This window comes from Elgaria multicarinata, chromosome 10 (assembly GCF_023053635.1).
Source record: "Elgaria multicarinata webbii isolate HBS135686 ecotype San Diego chromosome 10, rElgMul1.1.pri, whole genome shotgun sequence".
Classification (NCBI taxonomy): Eukaryota; Metazoa; Chordata; class Lepidosauria; order Squamata; family Anguidae; genus Elgaria; species Elgaria multicarinata.
The window spans coordinates 85,754,746-85,774,633 of NC_086180.1; the positions used below are offsets into that span (position 1 = coordinate 85,754,746).

Genomic DNA, 19,888 nt, shown 5'->3' on the forward strand with positions numbered 1-19,888 from the left:
ATAGCTTGTGCAAATAAATGTATGGGAAATGGGACTTCAGATGCTTAAAGGGAAGAGTAGATTATACATGTAACAATGCCACGTTCTTCCCCTGTTAATCCCTGTCTCCATTTTGCTCCCCTTCTCCTGGTCCAAATTTCATATTCTAAGCTCCTCAGGGCAGAGACCTGCCCTCTTCTATGTTGTAAAGAATGATGCAAGTTGATGGCATGGCTGCTAATTATTATTGTCATCATTGTGTAAATCAGAGGTTACCTAACCTTTTTTTATGGGCTGGTGGCACATTTGGTATTTTGAGAGTGTCATGGGCAAAAACGTTGCCGGGGTGGGTGGGTTTGTCTCCATTCACAAAATGGCTGCCATGCCATGGTCGGTGTGGCTGGTGACAAAATACTGGTTTCCAATTTGCAAAAGGCAGAGGACAGGTCTGAGTTCCAAAACACATGACCCCTCTTTAGAACCCACAGTTCTCTACTCCAGCACCCATTTCAAAGAAGGCAAACGGCTGAAGCTCAGCGGCGAGGAACTTTGCTGAGCAAATTGGTACAAGGCAGAGGCGGGGTCTGAGCCATGGATGTCAAAATACCCATTTCACAGAAGGGAAACTAGTGATACTTTGAGAAAAAACACATATTGATTGATTGATTGATTGATTGCATTTCTATACTGCCCAATAGCTGAAGCTCTCTGGGCGGTTTACAAAATTAAGACAATTCAAGTATAAAACAACAGTATAAAACCATAATATAAAATACAATATAAAAGCACAACCAAGATATACCCCCAGAGAGGCAAAACACCCATCCATTCCAAAACAAACACCACAAAACTTCCTGGCTGTTAGAGCAGTACGACAATGGAACCAGTTACCTAGTGTGGTCGTGGGCTCTCCCACGCTAGAGGCCTTCAAGAGGCAGCTGGAGAACCATCTGTCAGGGATGCTTTAGGGTGGATTCCTGCATTGAGCAGGGGGTTGGCCTTGTAGGCCCCTTCCAACTTCTATGATTCTATGATTCTATGAAACCAACCCAGGCAAAACACACATGCACAACCTTACACACGTAAGGTAAATAAACTGATTTCAAAAGGCCCCAATACTCTCTTCTCGCCAGGAAACTGGCCCTGCAAGAGAAGAGAGTAACTTCCTGTCGCTCAGGGAAGTGGGAAGAGCAAAACGTTACTGTTCCCCGTTCTACCTTTTCTCAGTCCTGCTCTTGCTACATTACCTAATAGAAATGTTCCTGTATAAACAATGTTTAGGAGCAAGCACATGGTTAAGGTTATCTCCCAACGTCATTTCGCTGCTTAATGCATTCCCACCGCCATGTCATTTGTGAACAGACATGTGTTGGCTGGGTAGTGGGCCATCATCTGTGGTGACGTTGATTTATTTGCTCTGTAAATTGGGACTGGAGCAATAATGGGAAGTGACATTAATTGTTTTAACAAAGTCCTCTTTGTCACATCCTTTGCTTTCCCTCTGAGGGGCGTTTGATTGTTTGAAACTTGTGCAAAAAGCTAATTGAAATTGCTGTGATGAGGCAGGCCAGGGTCCACTCCACATTCTGACTTTGCATGTCAGCACGCCTCAGCGTCTGTTTGTAAGCGCAGACGCGGAGTATTCCAATGGCAAATGCGGAGGCTTCTGCGAGAGTTCGTATTATCAGAGAAGGAATGCTGACTTGGGAAGAGGGTTTTTTAAATATAAGTTCTGTGGGAGGGTTTGGTTGGCAGCTGGGTGAAATCAGGACACCACAGAAGCTCTCCTCTCCGGTCAAGAGAGGAGCCTGGGAGATCCTGCTTAGAAAACTACTGGCAGCAAGCTGTAGGAAGGACTTCCAGAGTTTATTACACTGTGTCCTCAGGAATTTTTATTTACTGATGAAAAAAAGAAGAAATATGCTCTGCTTTCCCCATCCAAAATGTAGCTGCTCAAAGTGGCTTACAAAATATAAACATAACCATCCATCATGGAAACACAATTATGAAACTAAAAGCAGTCCCAACGAGCAAGAACACAAAGACCCAAAACTAACCATCAAGATATGAAATTTATTTATTTATTTCATTTCATTTCTATACCATCCAATAGCTTCTCTGAGCGGTTTACAAAAAATGAAGAAGTAAGGGCAGAATTAAAAGCTTTTCTAAAGAGAGATATCTTTTATTTATTTATTTATTTATTTATTATTTACAATATTTACATACTGCTCCCCATTCAGAATTTCAGAGCACTGGACAAAATAAAATAGAATAAAAACAGAATAAAAACACATTAAAAGTACATTTTAAAAGAAGCAAAGTGCAAAATAAAGCGCGACTGGTCATTAAGGGAAGCTTTCTTGGAACAACAACGTTTTCATGGGGCGCTGGAAGATATACAAAGTTGGCACCTGCCTGACCTCCAGTGACAGGGAGTTCCATAGGAGGGGGGCACCACAATGAAGGCTTTCCCCCTGGTGGACTCCAATTGTATGATAGGTCTATGTGGAACTACCAGGAGCATGCCCTCAGATAACCTCAGTGACCGGGCAGGTTGGTATGGGAGAAGGAGCTTTCTCAGGTATCCTGGTCCCAAGTTGTTTAGGGCTTTGTACACCACTACAAGACCCTTAAACCTGGCCCGGTAGCAAATAGGCAGCCAGTGCAGCTCCCTCAGCAGAGGAGTTACATGCTGGAAAGGGGCAGCTCCAGACAACAGCTGAGCTGCAGCATTCTGCACTAGCTCCAGCTTCTGGAGCAGCTTCAAGAGCAGCCCCACATAGAGCGCATTGCAGGAATCCATTGGAACACAAATGGGCAGGCGGTTCCACATATTGGGGCACCACCACCAAGAAAGACCTCTTGCATCTTGCTACCAATCATGCAATAGACAATGCGCCACTGCCAAGAGGGGTGCAACAGCTGATCTTAAGGAAAGAGCAGTTTCACATGGGAGTAGATGTTAGAGGATATAATTATTTCCATTTGGGGAGATGAATGTATTGGCCACAGTTCAACACAGGATTAGGCATAATTAAATGGTTTGTAAAGGCATCTTCCCTCATGGCTCCTTTATCATCACAAGAATGTGCAGAGGCCTCTTGAGAAATTTCTTTGCTCTTAGGAGAAGTCTTTCCACTTCTTTTGAACCTTAGATGTCTCAGGAAGAGGAATGCCCCAATTCATTTCAAATTTTGCTTCATGTTAAATCTGATGACTTCCCTTGAAATTCTTCAGGTTTTTTGCTTGACATTTCCTTCGCATTTCACCTTCAGCTAAAATTCTGGCGGCAACTTGATTACCCAAGGAGTTGAGTGTCACTAGTCCATTATGTACAACACTCAGCTAGAGGTTCCCACAGTAGGCAGAAGCCTTAACACAGACCCTGACTGGTGTGGGTGCAGCCTTGAAGGCTGTGGCAGCCATATCAGTCAAGATAAAAGGGCTTTTGGTACAACTATCTGATTGTAAGCACTATTTACAATGAGTCTGTGTTTTTTTGGCTTGTTTTAAAGTTGTTATAGTGGTTTTAAATGTATGTGTATTTTGCTTGTTTTTGAGGTTTTTAATCTTTGTATATTGTTTTATTTAAAAATAAATAAAAATGTTTATACATCACTCTGTACTGGAGGAGCAACATCAAGCACTTCACCTTGCCCTAGGTAACAACAATGGCAGCATGGAATGCCATATACCGGCTGAAATCTGGGAGAATCATCTCCGTATCGCCTTTAATGACAGCCACATATCAAATTCTGATCTGAGACTGCCACCTGACTCCCCTAACTGGCCCAATGTCAATATCAGCACTGTAGAGGACTTAATACTACAGTTAAAGTCAGGTAAGACTCCTGGACCAGATGGCACCCCCTCAGAGATGCTGAAATCAGCTGGTGGACTGCCCTGTTAGCGCCTCTTTTCTCCTTAATAAATAAAACTGGGTTAATTCCCGCAACTTGGCTAAAAGCTATTTTCATTCCAATATATAAAAAAGGACCCAAAGATGACCCATCTAAGTATTGGCCTATTAGCCTCTTATCTGTAGTTGGTAAGGTCTGTGCCAGTTTCTTGGCCTTGAAACTAAAAACATGGATCCTTGATAACAATATCTTGGGAGAAGAACAGATTGGCTTTAAAGCAGGCTGCCCTACTCTTGACCATTGCCTGGTACTGGCTCACCTGGTTCATAAATATTCTACACCCAGTGGAGGCAAATTATTCAACGCTTTTATTGATCTCAAATCTGCCTTCGATTCAATATGCCGAGCCCATCTTTGGAGCAAGCTGGAACAGCTTTCTACCGAAAGCAGGCTTCTGTTCCTGATTCAATCTCTGTATCATAAAACATCTGCCCAGGTTCGTTGCAGTAGACAAGGACATCTCACAAATGAGATTGTCACTTCACTTGGTGTCAGACAAAGATGTGTTCTCGCCCCCATTTTGTTCAACCTTTATCTGGCAGACCTTCCTGCCTGGTTGGCGTCATTACCCTCGCATGCACCCAAGATTGGTTCAACAAAAGTTTTCGTTCTTCTCTATGCTGACGATGCCGTTTTGATCTCCCAGACTCGACTAGGCCTCAAGAGACTACTAAATGGTTTTGCCAAATACTGCGAGAAAAATTTGCTGACAATTAACTATTCAAAAACCAAAGTGGTAGTTTTTGCCAGGAGGAAGGTAAGATTCCCCTGGTCCATGGGGGGAAACAGAATCAACCAAATTGACGCATATAAATACCTGGGCATATGGTTTCATGAAGCTCAAAACTGGAGGGCACATGGCAAACACACCAAGAGCAAAGCTGAACAAACTATTGGTGCGTTATCCCGATTCTTCTTTGTGAAAGGTAGAAAATATCTACCGGCAGCCATCCGGGTTTACCAAGCTAAAATAGTGTCTCAGACTCTGTTTGGAGCTCCAATATGGTTTCCACACTTCAAAAGTTCTCTTGAAGGAGTGCAACATCTCTACCTTAGGCTTATATTCGGAGTCCCTAGATGTGTTTCCGGTGCTGCTCTCAACCTGGAGGCTGGACTAAGTACATTAAAATTCCAAGCTTGGATATTCACCATACATTACTGGCTCCGCTGCCACCTAACGCTCACTTCCAACTCCTTGGTTACCAAAGTCCTGTTAGAACCCTCTGAATCTCACTGGTCTAGGGCAGTGGTGCAAAAAGTAACCTCAATAGGGCTATCCCCTTTTTCCTGCTATCTCTGGACTTGGACAGCGCTAAACAGATCACCAAACAGAGACTACTGGATATAGACCACCAAGAGCTCCGGAGAACTGCCTGGGGACCATGTTCCCCCCAATCATTGGGTCTCCCAGTCCCTTCTTGCAAAGATGGAATGCCTTACCTGGGTTGGTTAACCATTCCCAAATACAGGAAGGCATTCACCCTAGCAAGATTTAATGTCCTCCCCTCCAAGTTGCTGGAGGGCAGATATAAGAAAATTCCATCCAAAAACAGATACTGCCCATGTAATAACTTCGAGGTGGAATCCATTCTGCAAGTGCTCTTCCATTGCAATTTTTACCAACAGGCAAGGAAAGACCTATTATGTCCTATTATGCAACGTCTCCCTGGACGATCCCCTGAGTCACTCCTGATTAGTCTACTACAGGGCTCCAGTAAATCTTCCACTAAGCAGATGGCCAAATTCCTGAATTTGGCCATTCGCACCAGATCTCTTATGGATGTTGATTGCGCTTAAATCCACAGATTAGCAATTTTATTATCTTATTATCACTATGCTAGGCCCCAATAACCTAATTCTGTTCCCTTTTCAGAAACCAACAAATAACAATCTAGTATCTTTAGTGGTTTTGTAACACTCCCTCTTTTTTATCCCAACTTTGTACTGTTTTATATAATGGTGTATCTTCTTGTTTTATATTGGTCTGTTGACTGTAAATAAAGAAATACAAAAGCACTTCACCTCCCTAAAGCAGCTTGGATGTAACGTGTGTGATAGCACTATAGGTCCAATCCATTGCATTTAGGCCCAGCCCTGTACAAACCTGGGGAAGGGACAAGTTTCTAGTTTCTTGTCATTAATCAAACTACTATTTATTTCTGGTTTTCTCATATAGTCTGTGGGCTCATCTACACCAAGCAGGATATTCCACTATGAAAGCGGTATATAAAAGGCCAGTGCCCATTGGACTTCTGTTTTCCCCTTGAAATAAGAAAATACTCAAACACTCTAACTGTATGTGTGTTTAACTGCTTTTTTGCTAAAGGGTAGATTTAACTCTACAGGAGTTAATTCGGTTACGAATAATCCTAACTAATCTCTGTTGAGAAACTCTTTTGTTTTGAGGTTTGTGCTGTGTTTCAGGTACTGCCCTTTGTCCATTCCTGGGTGGTATTAAACTCTTTAAGTGTGACATCTGCAGAGAATATCTACACTGCTTCCTTTTTCTTTCTCTTCCTGAAAAATGTATTTGACTGCCAGCAAAGTCTTTGCATGGACTCCACAGGGAGTTTTCCCAAGCCCTAAGTCATTAATAATTGTGGTGACAAATCTCTAAAATACAATAAGTGCTTTTATTTTTCTGCCTTCCAAATATATGTATGATAATTGGAATGTATTGCGTTGAGGAATGCAAGGATTTGACACAAACAAGTCCCTGGTACTGAAATAAGATATCTAGTACAAATTAACGTTGCAGCCACATCTGATTAGGAATTAATCTACTTTTTATAATTGCAGCCCAAATTAGATAAACGCACACGGTAGTTGTATTGAGCACTCAAACTACATAACTGAAAAGGGCAACTTCAAAGGCGACCTGCAGAATGCATTTATTTTTTAAAAGGAACCACCAAGTCTGTCATTAATAATAAGAGCATTGATTGCTATTCTTTGAAACGCATAGAAATATTAAGTTATGTATTGGGTATTAAATTTGGTAGGAGGGAAATAATGGCATGTGGAGTTTTTCTTCCTGTATAGTTCTCATTAAATATCTCATTTAATGTCTTACTGTTGTGTTGTTAGGTCAGGTAAATAACATTCAGTGGATGAGGGAGGGTCAGACAGACAGACAGATATCTTGGATCTAGGACAAGCTGTGTGGGACGATCGAGCAAGATGTGTTAGTACTGGATTAAAAATAGAGAAGTGGATGGTGAAATTTGAAACAACAGTTGCAGTTTCAAATCGAGGGGGATGTGTGTGTGTGTTACCCCCACAAAACTTCCTTAGATAAGTTAGTTGCAGCTTAGGCCGTTGCTAGATCAGGCGTTAGTGTGGTGTGAGGCCCGGTCTCCCTCCTGTGCATCCAGATGACGCACAGGGGATTCCGGGGTCAGGCCGGGCTAAGACCTCGCTAAGACAGACATGGCGGACGGGGGATGGGGAAGAAGGACGGGGGACAGGGAATTGGGAAGGGGGGGAGGACAGGTGAGCGAGTGGCCAGGGGGGCCATCAGGCATTGTGGGGGGGTCAGGGGTAGGGGGAGCGGGGACCCTATATTTATTTTTAAAAACACTTACCTCCTCCAGCGGTGCGCTCCTGCGCACATGGCCCTTTAATTGTAAACAAAAATGGCGGACGCGACGGGGCTTCCCCTTGCCCCGTCGCGTCTTACGTGTGGAAAAGGGCGATGGTGCGCACTAGCTGTAGTGCGCCGTCGCCCTGACTCCCAGCCGGATTATTTGGTAGGTCTAGCAAGGCCCTTAATCTCACCAAAAAAAAAAAAATCGATTCATCCGAATTCTGTTTTATATGCCTACGTAATCATATGATCCCTTCCTGATTGATGTTTCTTGTTTTCCCCCCTGCTTGTACAGAAGATAGATGAAGAGAATGAAGCGAACTTGCTAGCAGTTCTCACAGAGACATTGGACAGTATCCCTGTGGACGAAGATGGATTGCCTTCATTTGATGCACTGACAGATGGAGATGTGACCAATGAAAATGACGCTAGCCCTTCACCAATGCCTGACGGCACCCCTCCACCTCAGGAGGCAGAGGAGACGTCTCTAGTAAGAAACTCCCTTCCTACTGTTTAATAGGAAATGGAAGTCCCCTCTCACTATCTGCTGTGTGGGTATGACGTAGTAAGGTTTGGACGTTTCATTTAGATTGAAAGCTCAAAGAGAACTAAATCATACTTTGAAATTTTCATGAGAAAGTCCAGAATAAACATCAGTCTGTTTCTTAAAGAATTATACTGGAAAGAATCTGTAGTACTGGTTGAATATTCTAATAATTGACAATCTTGCTTAACATTGCATTCAGAAAACAATAACTATACATAAGAAAAACCATGGTGGATCAGACTAAGGGTCCACCTAGTCTAGCATTCTGTTCACAGAGTAGCCAACCAGCTGTCTGTGAAAAAATTGATACTGGAGGTAACATATAGCCATCAGGACTAGTACTCATTGATAGACTCATCCTCTCTGAATTTGAATACGTGTCTTCTTACAAGACGCTCTCTAGTACATATGTGTTAATTTCACTTTTAATAATGTGTTACAAGGTGCTTATTAATAAAGGTTGGATTCAGTTTTGGCTTTCATATTGTTAACATTTACTTGACTAGTGAGTGAAAGGAAGAGAATTCCCCTTGTACGGGGATCAGCAACTGAAGTCCCCAGCACCAAATCTGTCTCTTAGTGTGCAATCCTATTCATGTTTAGACAGAAAAAAGTCCTACAATTTCCAGTATTCCCCAGCCAGCATACAATTGTAGGACTTTTCTCTGTGTAAACATGCATAGGATTGTGCCCTTAGAGAAGAAACAGTTGACTCCCCGTTTGTCAGTGAAGAAGCAAGAGGGTGCTGTGGCGTTGGCAATAGTAGGGTGACCATATTGAAAGGAGGACAGGGCTCCTGTATCTTTAACAGTTGTACAGAAAAGGGAATTTCAGCAGGTGTCATTTGTATAAATTCACCACCTGGTGAAATTCCCTTTTCATCCCAAAAGTTAAAGCTGCAGGAGCCTTGCCCTTTTTTGTATCTGGTCACACTATTTATTTATTTATTTATTTATTTATTACATTTCTATACCGCCCAATAGCCGAAGCTCTCTGGGCGGTTCACAAAACACTAGTATAGCTCCTTCAGCTTTAACTGTTGTGATGAGGAGGGAATTTCACCAGGAGCTGCCTGCATACAGATGATGTAACGGAAGTCAGGGTCCACCTGACGTCCCTGGCTCCTGGATCAAACATCCTAAACTTCCTGGCAACCCGCCTCCCTAGCCCTGTCCACAACCGGGATGAGCCAGATGTTCCAAGAATAAAGCACAAACACACATTAGGGACCAAAGCAAGTTTATTAACACCCCTAAGACTAACATGTAAGGCCTTGGTCGGTAAAAGCTAAGCAAAGGGAAAGGGGGAAAGTTGGGGAAGGGAGTGGGGAAAAAGGGGTGAGAAACGAAGCTGAGGAAAGGAAGCTAGCAATTACCCCAATAAAACCATCAGTTATTCCAACACTCAGCCGCAGCGGCGGCTGACTTTGTCCAAGATACCCCAACACTTAAAACATAAGAAAAACCTAACTAACTCCAAGCAGTCCCCCCTGACTGCCTGGACCTGACCTTCCCTTGACACGCGTGTCCTCCAGCAAAAGAAAATGGAAACCCTTCCACACCAGACACTCTATCCCTTTTCGGCCAACTGGCCCCATGATCCATCCCAAACAACCACTGCCCTTCCCGGGCCTCTGGCGACCCCTCCCAACAGGAGCGAGACCTGCATTCTTTCCCACAGCTGAAATGAGTTGACTTCTAAGCACTTCTGATAATTCCCAGGTGCTACAGGGGGAGTTGGAACTGCCAGGCAATTCCCTTTTCTATACAACTGTTAAAGATACTGGAGCCCTGTCCTCCTTTTCATAGGGTCACCCTAGGCAATAGGACTTGCTGATCGTTTCATTTGGGGAAGAGGGGAAGATGCCTTGCCAACCACCCTCCATCCTCTCCTCTGAGTAACATTCCTTTGAAATTTCTTGCCGACCAGGCCCCTAGGAAGTAGCCAAACTGTTGACAACCAAGTTCCTCAATGAACTGAGAAGCTTAAGTGATATTCAGTAAAATACCATCATGACTCTAAGGGCACTTCTATTCTACAGTGTAAACAGGTTTAATAGTCACCCCCCTGGGAATTGAATTTGAAATGTTTGTTATAAATAAAGCATAGTTCTGTGAGAGGGCCTGCATCCCTAGGCCTCGGCCTAATTTCAGAAGCGCACTGCATGCAACTAGTTCAGACCCCTGGCACGTGTGCTGAGTCTTCCCTGGCAGCCGGCTGTGTGTGAAAGAAGAGGGAGAGAGAGAGAAAAGAGGGTGGCAGACCATGGAAATGGGTCATCCACCTACTTATGGCTCTGGCCTTGCCCACCACTGACCTGCAGCCACCAACAAATTCCAAGAGGAAATGCAGCCCTTGACAGAAGAGAAGGTTGCCCACCTCTTATATTGATAGAAAATTTTCAGTACCTTTTCCAAACAACTGTTCTCTGGATGCTTTGAAAGAAACCATGATATCTAAATTGCTAAATGGATGTAAGGATTTGGTCCATTATACAACAAAAGTCAGTGAAAAGGATGTGTGTGGGGCCTCCCAGTTTTCTCTCATGCGTTTCCTCTTTCTCTATTCCAGTTTCTGTACAACCTGTACAACCTGAGTGAAATCCAGAGGTTTTTGTTAGATATATCTAAAGCACTTCAGAATAACAGTGTAGCTTTTCGACTTGTGCCCCTCCAGATGTTTTGGACTTCAAATCCATCAGCCCCAGACAACATGGCTAAATGGTCAGGAATGCAGGGAGTTGTAGTCCAGAACATCTGGAGGCACCAGGCTGTGGAAGGCTGCGCTCCACCTTCGAGAACATCTGTCCTTCATGCCTACAGAGGCAGAACAGGGATGGATGGGAGAACCAGCGTTATTTGAGGTCGCCTAAATTCTCTAAAAGTCACCTCAAAGCTCATTTTCGGCACACTCTCATTTTTCTTTTTGACCTGTTTTTTCTGCTTGTTTGAACAGGAAATGTGCGTGCCCCCCTCCCCCATTGACTGAAGCATGAAAATGCATATTTCTAGAAAAATGTGCATTTCAAACATGCACATTTTTTCAAACATGCACATTTTTTAATTTAAAAAAGTGTTCCTGTTCATTTTGGGGACTGTGAATGTTTGTATGATTTGTGAACAGAAACAAAATTCTTGAACATCCCTAAAAATAGATGCCGAAGTACACCGTCCAGTTGTTGCTATATGTTGTATGTAAGTAAGAACAGGTCCAGACATTACATTTACCACAGAACTTGGCAAACCTTTGGGGCTTGCCAACCTGTCATATTGGTTATTATTAGAACACATTGCAAGAGCTAGAACTCTAATATCTGGAGCTTTCCTCCTCCAAAACCTCATGAAACTAGAAAACTCATGAAACCTGGACTGAAACCCCTGTAGATCAGCTCAAAATCTGATTTTGAATCACTGGAAGGTGTTTCTATGTGATGTTTTTTACGTTTTTCAGATAGGGTTTCTCAAATCCACAATTCCATTGTAGTCTCTCTCAGATGATTGTTAAAGTGCTCAGAAAGTTGACGTCAGGAGAAGGAGACGCAAAGACTTTCTAACTTTGCAAACCGGATTCTGTTGCCAGAAGACATTTTTTTTAAAAAAAATCTTTCATTCATAATGGAATTGAGAAGTTCAGTATCTTATAAATGTGACTATCACAATGACTTTTAATCTGTATCTCTGATGAATGATTTTATCAGTGACCAAGAAAATTTGTATTGTTTTGCTTTGCCTGGCAAAACGAACAAACTATCCTAGCCAATGTCTAGATATTATTTACTTTGTCTTTCAATATTATGGGTTGGATCCAAACTTAGTTATACTTTGATTAGACTCATTAAAATCAATGGAATTTAAGCTAGTATTATTTATTTCAATGAGTCTATTCTAAGTATGACTTAGGCCACAGCTAGACCTAAGGTTTATCCTGGGATCATCCAGGGTTCGCCCCTGCCTGAGCACTGGATCCCCTGTGTGTCACCTAGATGAACAGGTTTGACCCCTGGATGATCCAGGGATAAACCTTAGGTCTAGCTATGGCCTAAGTTTTATGTCTTCCTATGTTTGACGTTCCTCTTTTGTAGGCAAATGTTGTTTTATGCCAGATGCACTTTCTGTATCAGGTTAGGAAATTTCAGGATGTGCAAAAACTCAGGTCAACGTTTGGCTCCTTGTAGCTTACGCATAAACAACTTTAATGGGGGCCATGTTTGTGGGGTGTGTGTTGGAAAGAGGACTTAGCTCCACAGCTGGCTACATTTTTGTGAGTTATCCATTGTGGTTTATGTTGCTACTCCTTCTCCTTGTCACTTTGGGAGAGAGGGGCGTTAAGCCAGTGACTATGACTAAAGTTGTGTAGCCAAAGCTAATCAACATGGTAGAGTCCAGCTGGAATTTCCAGAGGTCAAATTGGTCCTGCCTTTGTTCACAATCTGCAAGTAGATGGGCTCAAATGAATTTCCCACACGGGAAGAGGATAAGATGGAAAACAAGGCGGTCCTTTTCCCTTCCACTTCCTGTATCAGGACTGGGAGCCTTTGAGACGAATCCAGTGCTGCCCACCTGCTAGCGGAACTGGTCACCGATTCTGGTCCGCACGTTGCCAGCCCCAACAATTCCACTTTGGTAGGGGCCTCTTGACGAACAATAATTTAGTGCTTCCAGTGACAGGTCCCGAAATGAGCAGAAACACTAAGCAGGAAGGGATGGGGTCAGCAAAGCTTCCTTAATGTGAGCTCCACCTACCTGCTCCCTTCGGGAAATGAGTCTTTCCCCTCGTTTTGGCTTCAAAAGCATTAAACCCTCTGAAAGCACTAAATAGGGTAGGGGCCGCTGGCGGATCGGAATTAGCAGGGCTGGCTGTGCGGGCCAGGGCAGCGTTAGATTCTGCTCTTTTTTCTGTCAAGGACTGCATTCCCTCCAGGATAATTGTCAAGAGGTGCATAATGGCGTTGAATGGGGCCAGAACCAACCGGGGGTGGGGGCACCTCTTTTCTGGCCCTTCTCTCTTTCTCTTCGTCACCCCCCTTTCTCTCTTTCTGGGTTGCTACGGGAGGGACGCTCCCTCTTGCCATAGGTCGGAACAAATTGTCTGCACAGAGCTTCTGAAATTAAGCCAAGGACGACAGGTTCCCATCCTCGCCTTATAGTGTCTTTCTACTTTGGAGCTGTTTTGCATTGCCTGGGTTCAAACTAAGCAGGGGGTGATAAAGGGGAGAACGTGCATCGCTTTGTATAGGTACATGAAATATAGTACGTGGTTATGTGCCTGTGTGTATATGACAGCAAATGCTCATGACTCTATGTATTTGAAAGTCTTTACCTGTGCCCCTGGGCACAATCTCCATTTAAAATTAGTTGTGTGGTCCCTAGGCAAAACAGGCTTCCCACTGCTGTTATTTGTAAAATCATAAATGAAATGCAGCATACCTTTAAAAAAAATAAACATCCTTTTTGGCCCAGGGATAACTGCCAATATATCACGTTTCAGTGTGTAAAATGGTTTTGTAAGCCTTATGCTGCTCATCTTTTTGACAACTCTGTGAAGTGGGTTTTTTATCTTCCTTGTTCTGTAGGAGCTGAGGCTTGAAGCACGGGGCCATTTCCCACATGGTGAAATGCCTTCCTTTTAGGAATTAATGCAGAACCCTTGTGTCGCTCATAATGCTTGACAATGCTTGTGAAAATTCAGGGTCAAAGACGGGGGTACAGAAACACCCCCAAACTTATAAAACAAATATAAAACAACTCTCACTATCTCAGGACTCTGAGCACACCTGTATATGCCCAGTATAGGAGTCCCCAAAGAAGCAAAAGGAGCCCCAATAATTGTGGGGGGTCTCATAAAAGACTCCCCCCTTCAGTTAGGGATAGTTCAGATATCTCAGTATCTTTAGCCTAATAGTAATGTGAGTTTGGAGAGAGAAGAGATCCCAGGAACAGAATTATAATAACAAAAAGTTATCAGAGTTTCCATGGCATTAAAGTCAACATGGAATCATCTTACAACTTGGTTTATGATGCTGTCTGACCAAGAGCTCCACCGATGTTCTTTGTTCCAGAAAATAGCCTGTTGCGTTAACCCATCCAAAAGATGGAAGCTAACACATGCCTCTCTTACATTAAATGAGGCATGGAGAAGGAGAAAATCAACCTGTACTGACCATGCCCTCATATACTTGCCCAAGAGGAAGATCTCTCTCTCTCTCTCTCTCTCTCTCTCTCATTCTGGCACACAAAGAACTCTGCCTTTTCAGTAGACAGAAAGAGGCTCACCCAAAGAGGCAGGCACCTGGGGCAATCCCTGTATGCAACAGCTAGCAGGGGCAAGGTGTGTACTAGACAATCAAACATCATGATGATGATGATGCCTTTTATTAATATTTTTAATTAATATTTATATAGCACCAACAATGTACTTTTAAGCTCTGCTTTACAGAAAACTGAAATCAAGTAGTCTTTCACCACTAAGCTATCAGGTACATTTCTCACCTTCACACAACATAGTCTACTGGGATGTCAGGCAGGCACTCCTTGGACTATTCGCTCATTAAAATCCAACAAGATGAACCATCTGAGAGTCTAGCTGCTGGGTGCACAAAGGTTTTACTTCCCTTTGAAAATGAAGCTAATTCCTTCACAATCCCACAGGGAGATTTCTTGCTTCATTGGCAAATGTTTGAAGCAACATGTAGTGACTTGCCCAAGGGGCCTTCATGGCTGAGCAGAAATTTGAGTCCACTTTTCAGGAGCTAGATGGGCAATTTTGGTGCATGCAGTCCTCACAACACACATAGGCAGGGTTCTTCAGCCCATTCTGGTCTGCTGACTAAAGCCATTATTGACTGGTTGCTGCTTTGACTGCAAAGGATAACCTGGAACAAAGAATATAACGGACTTTTCCGAGGCCGTTTCTACACCTGCCTTTCCCCCCCCGGATTGTCCTGGGATCATCAATGTGTGTCCAAATGACACACAGGGGATCCCGGGAGCAGACAAGGACCATCCTTCTATTTTACTGGGATAATCCTTAGGTGTAGAAAGGGCCCTAGTTGTTCTACCATGCCAAACTTGGACTATCGGAAATTATAAAGTGACTCTATATTTTCCTACACAAATAAATAGAAGGCAGTAGTTTTTAAATGACTAATACATAAGGTGCCTGAAAGCACGCAACTACCAAACACGCTAGTGAAGAGTGATGATCAACAAGAAACCTATTTATTTACAATTATACAAAAGTTATAAAAAGGCTTATGTATCCCATAGTTGTTTAACAATAGTGGTGTTGGGTACTATAATACAATAACACAATCATTCCTATATCATTTACTTAAAGAATATACAATATATATACAATATACAATATAGAGAATATATCTATATTTTCCTGCCATTGCTTGTTTGGGGCAAGCTTCCATTTACAATGGGTGCGTGAAAGTGCTTCCACCTGCTCTCTAAGGTGTTCCTGGCCTGCCTCTGGGGTATTCATGGATTGAGCATGTGCAGGGCTTGTGTGAATAATGTCCAACATGTGTAGGCCTAAATTCTGGGAGCATTTTCAGATTTGACATGGGTGAATATACGGCTTCAGCCTGTGCATCTTGGACTTAGTGGAGACTGCTGGTTCTGATGTCAGTGGGGTGGTAAATCCGCTCTGGGCTTCAGTCAGAACCAGTTAGAACTCCAAAGGAGCTATTCGAGCTGCACCTCGAACACCTTTAGAGTTTGGAGTGGTTCTGATGGAAACCCAGAGTGGGTTTACTGCCCCACTCACATCACAGCCACCAACCTTCACTGACTGCACTCTAGCCGTGTAGACACCCAGCACATCTCAATGGGCACTATCCTGGTTACCTATCACGTGTAGCTCCTTCACACGTAGCCATGTGTCTGAGCTGGCCGGTGGCTTAAAACTCCAGGTAAAACAAAACATAAGGAACGGAGACGCCTCGCTTCCTTTCTTTTGCTTCCTAACCGTTCCCCTCTCCCTCTCGATAAAACCTTTTCCTCCTCTTATGCCTGCAGCTTAAGAAGCTCTTGCTGGCTCCAGCAAACGCCCAGCTAAATTACAACGAATGCAGTGGCCTCATCTCACACAACCATGCAAACGCCAACCACAAGATCAGAACAAGTCCTGTGGTGGTTAAGGTACCGTGTTAACCTGTGCATTGATTATAAAAGGGTTCATTTTTTGGGGGGGGGTCAGTGTTTTCAGTTGCAGCGCGTGGCCGAGTTGAAACATTTACCAGGCCAGTGAACAAGGAGTAGCGGGTGTCCCACTCTTTTACCACACTCCTCATGTAACGTGACGCAGCACTCTGTGCGCTGAGGTCATTTGCACAGATGTGTGCAAAGGGGAAGGATCTCAGAATTAGGCCCTCATGCCTACGCACCTTGGCATGGAGCATCTTTAAGACGTATTTGGAGAGGGGGTTAGAGATGCTTACCTCTTCCTTCACCCCATTTAGTGCCATCCTAGTAAGGGTTTGAATTGCACCCAAGTTCACTGGATTCACTGGCCTGGTATCTTTCAGGTTCTGCGGAGAGGGGCAGAAGAGGTTTGGTTATTTGAAATTATTGTTAAGCTGCCCTTAAGGGTTTATTGGGAGGGGCAGGAAATATCCCAAACGGAAAGAGAAGCCGCTTTGGTTCCTTTGAACGTTCTGAATAATTCATGCTGCGCCTTTCCCCCCCCCCCTTGGAAGAATTAACAGGCATTTTTACTGTCTATTACTCTTTTCCTCTGCGCAGAGTAGTAGACATCGCCATTAAAATATTACTGATAGGCTGATGTGTTGACATGCAATTCCAGGCCACCACTTCACCAGCGGTCTAACTTAGAAAAAGATTATGCAGGAACCTTAGCAGAAAGGTCTGTTGTCGGCCATTAATGGGCTCAGATGCTGGCAGTGGTGTAATTCTGTTAGCGAGGCTGTATTAAACAATGTTTGTCTTGCCATTGACTGTAACCGAAAACAGAGCTTTTAGGGGTACTTAAGAGAGTTGTGAGCGCTGGGCTTGAGCAATCAGCAGCAAATTAAGGTTTAAACCAGCTTATCCTCCCCCCCGCCCCGCCGTCGTTCGTAGTAAAGGCGCTGTAGGGTCTTGTTAGTTATATGTTGCTGAGTAGGAACATTGAAATGTAGGAGAAATGAAATAAAAAGCCACATAAATGTCATTTAGGAATTTTAAATGTAATTTTCTTTCCTTGTTCTGCAAACAATTATTCACAGCTCATAGATCTAGTACACTTAGACCAAACACTTCACTGAAAATCTCATCTCTTCAGAAAACCTATATCCATTCCGATAGGGTTCAGTTCACTAATTTCAGCTTTCTTTTCTTTTCTCTCCCCCCCCCCTCCGCACCCTTTCCGTTTTATTGTGACTTGTTTCTTAAGACTGAGAATTCATGGAGCAATAAAGCGAAGAGCATTTGTCAACCGCAAAAGCCGCAAAGGCGTCCTTGCTCAGAGCTTCTCAAGTATCTGACTACAAACGATGACCCTCCTCAAACCAAACCAACAGAGAACAAGAACAGCAACAGAGACAAATGCACCGCTAAAAAGAAGGCGATTTTGCACTCGCAGACGCATCATTTGCAAGGTAGGCTTGGGACCAAGGGAGAACATTTTGAGGCACAACTATTGTCAGGGCAGGAAGTGGCCAGACCCATTTCCTGTGAATCTCAGAATGTGGTGAAGCAAAGGTGGGGAAGAGAGATGAAGGAAACGTGTAGCTGCCATGAGAAAGTTTCCTAACTGCTCAGACCACTGAAGAATCTCAACCTAGATGTATGTACAGGAGTCAAAGAACATGGCCAGACTCTCTCTGTCCTTTTGAGTGGATGAAGCTACCTTATCATGAGTCAACCATTGGTCCACCAAGCCCAGAATGAGTAGAGGTTGTTGGCTCCAATTTTGGCAAGGCTGTGAATCCATTCTGGGCTTCAGTCAGAACTATCCAGAACTCTAAGGAGCCATCCAAGGTGCTGAACCTGTTTTGGGGGATTTGGCTCAACACCTCAGCGGATATCTCCTTTAGGGTTCTGACTGAAACCTGGAATGGATTCACAGCCCCAGAGAAATTGTAGCCATCAGCCTACACTGCCTAGGATTGTTTGCTGTGATTAGCATTGGCGATATGCCCTGGTCTCATGCAGGAGTCATTCCCAGCCTTGCTATCCACGAGCCTTTTCAATGAAGATGCCTGAGATTGAACTGGGTCCTTCCACCTGAGATGCCAGTTACTGACCTGTGGTCCTTCCCATTAAGGACCGCACTTGGCTGATCTCCCTGAAGGGCCCAGGCTGGCCAGTGCTGAGTAGGGGGACAGAGGGCCAATCTGCTGCCTGATCTCCCTCAGGTGACTAGTTCAACACTGCCAGTTCAAACCCAGAAACTGGACTCATGCTTGAATTCCAATCCCCTTTTGCGATGAATTTTATTTCTTTATTGATTTAACATAAGAAGAGCCATGCTGGATCAGACAAGGGTCCATCTAGTCCAGTGCTCTGTTCACACAGTGGCCAACCAGCTGTTGACCAGGGACCCACAAGCAGGACACAGTGCAACAGCACTGTCCGACCCATGTTCCCCAGCAACTGGTGTATATAGGCTTAGCGCCTCGGATACTGGCGGTAGCACATAACCATCAGGGCTAGTAGCCATTGATAGCCTTCTCCATGAATTGATACAACCCCCTTTTAAGGCCACCCAAATTGGTGGCCATCACTACATATCGTGGCAGTGAATTCCATAGTTTAACTGTGTGCTGTGTGAAGAAGCACATAGTATTTACTTAAAATGTTCATATCCCACGCCTTCAGCCTAAATGTGTATCACAGTAAAAGCCAGCAATTAAAATGGCAGTTGAAACAAGTTCAAACAGAACTTGAAAACTTTGAAAGCCCAGAAGGTCTTCACCTGGCAGCGAAAAAATATCAAAACAAGAGGGTTCCATAAGCAACGCGCAACCACGAAGAAGTTCCTCTCCTCTCCTCAGTCCTACCTCAGTTTAGGTGGCTGTGGTGCTGAGCAGAGCCATATCAGCCTTCGCGGACTATCTTAATGTCCTGGAAGGCTGATGTGGGACAGGCATTTCTTAAGGCAGCCTTCCCCAACCTCCAGATGTGTTGGATGGCAACACATCTGGAGGCTCTGGGTTGGAGAAGGCTGTCTTAATGGAGTTGTGCTCAGAAATGAACCAGAAGCCAGGACAGCTTTTTAAGTACCGGCGTCTGGCCCATTTCTGACATAATTTAGAGCAGATCTGGGCATTACGACAAGTGGCTGAGTGGCCTCCCTTACTACGCCTTGGCCATAATGTATGAAAAAAAGTACCGGGAGAGAATGTTCAAGCCTTGGATGTGGAAGTGGCTTGCATATCCTGCCCCAGCCATGTCCTTTTCAGATATTATAGCAGAAGCAGAGTGAACAGGCTCTCTTGTGGCTTGCATAGCCTCTTAACATAATACTTAAAGATGCTCTGAGACAATTTTACAAAAGAAAACACAGGAAGCCACTGACAACCAGTGCAAAGAAGCTGATTAAACCTCTTAGTGAAAACATTAGCTACGCGCATATTGCACAAGAAACTTGGTGTTTAATTGTAGTCAAGGTTCATGCAAGCCCTTTGTCGTTAATGGTGATCAACACTCATTTAGAGCATCAGCTGTGTGCTAAGAACTGTTTTGGGTAAGAGGTCTTAAGATCTCTTAAGTAAAGAGCCTTTCCATGCATAAGGATTTTTAGGTGTGTACCTAAGGTGCGTTAATAAAACTCCAGTGAGAATGCATTGTGAATATGACAAGCATGTATTTACAGGTGCATGCAACCTTAAGGGAGGACTCATCA

General features: G+C 43.8%; 1 protein-coding gene across 1 annotated transcript in view; it reads left to right on the forward strand.

Annotated features, from left to right (window-relative positions):
- The window catches only part of PPARGC1A (PPARG coactivator 1 alpha), a 133,302-nt gene that overhangs the window by 65,493 nt on the left and 47,921 nt on the right, over window positions 1-19,888 (forward strand). The window contains exons 3-5 of the mRNA XM_063135193.1: window positions 7,784-7,978; window positions 16,060-16,182; window positions 17,435-17,639. Coding sequence (XP_062991263.1) covers window positions 7,784-7,978; window positions 16,060-16,182; window positions 17,435-17,639 — 523 coding nt within the window. The remainder of the gene's footprint in view (window positions 1-7,783; window positions 7,979-16,059; window positions 16,183-17,434; window positions 17,640-19,888) is intronic.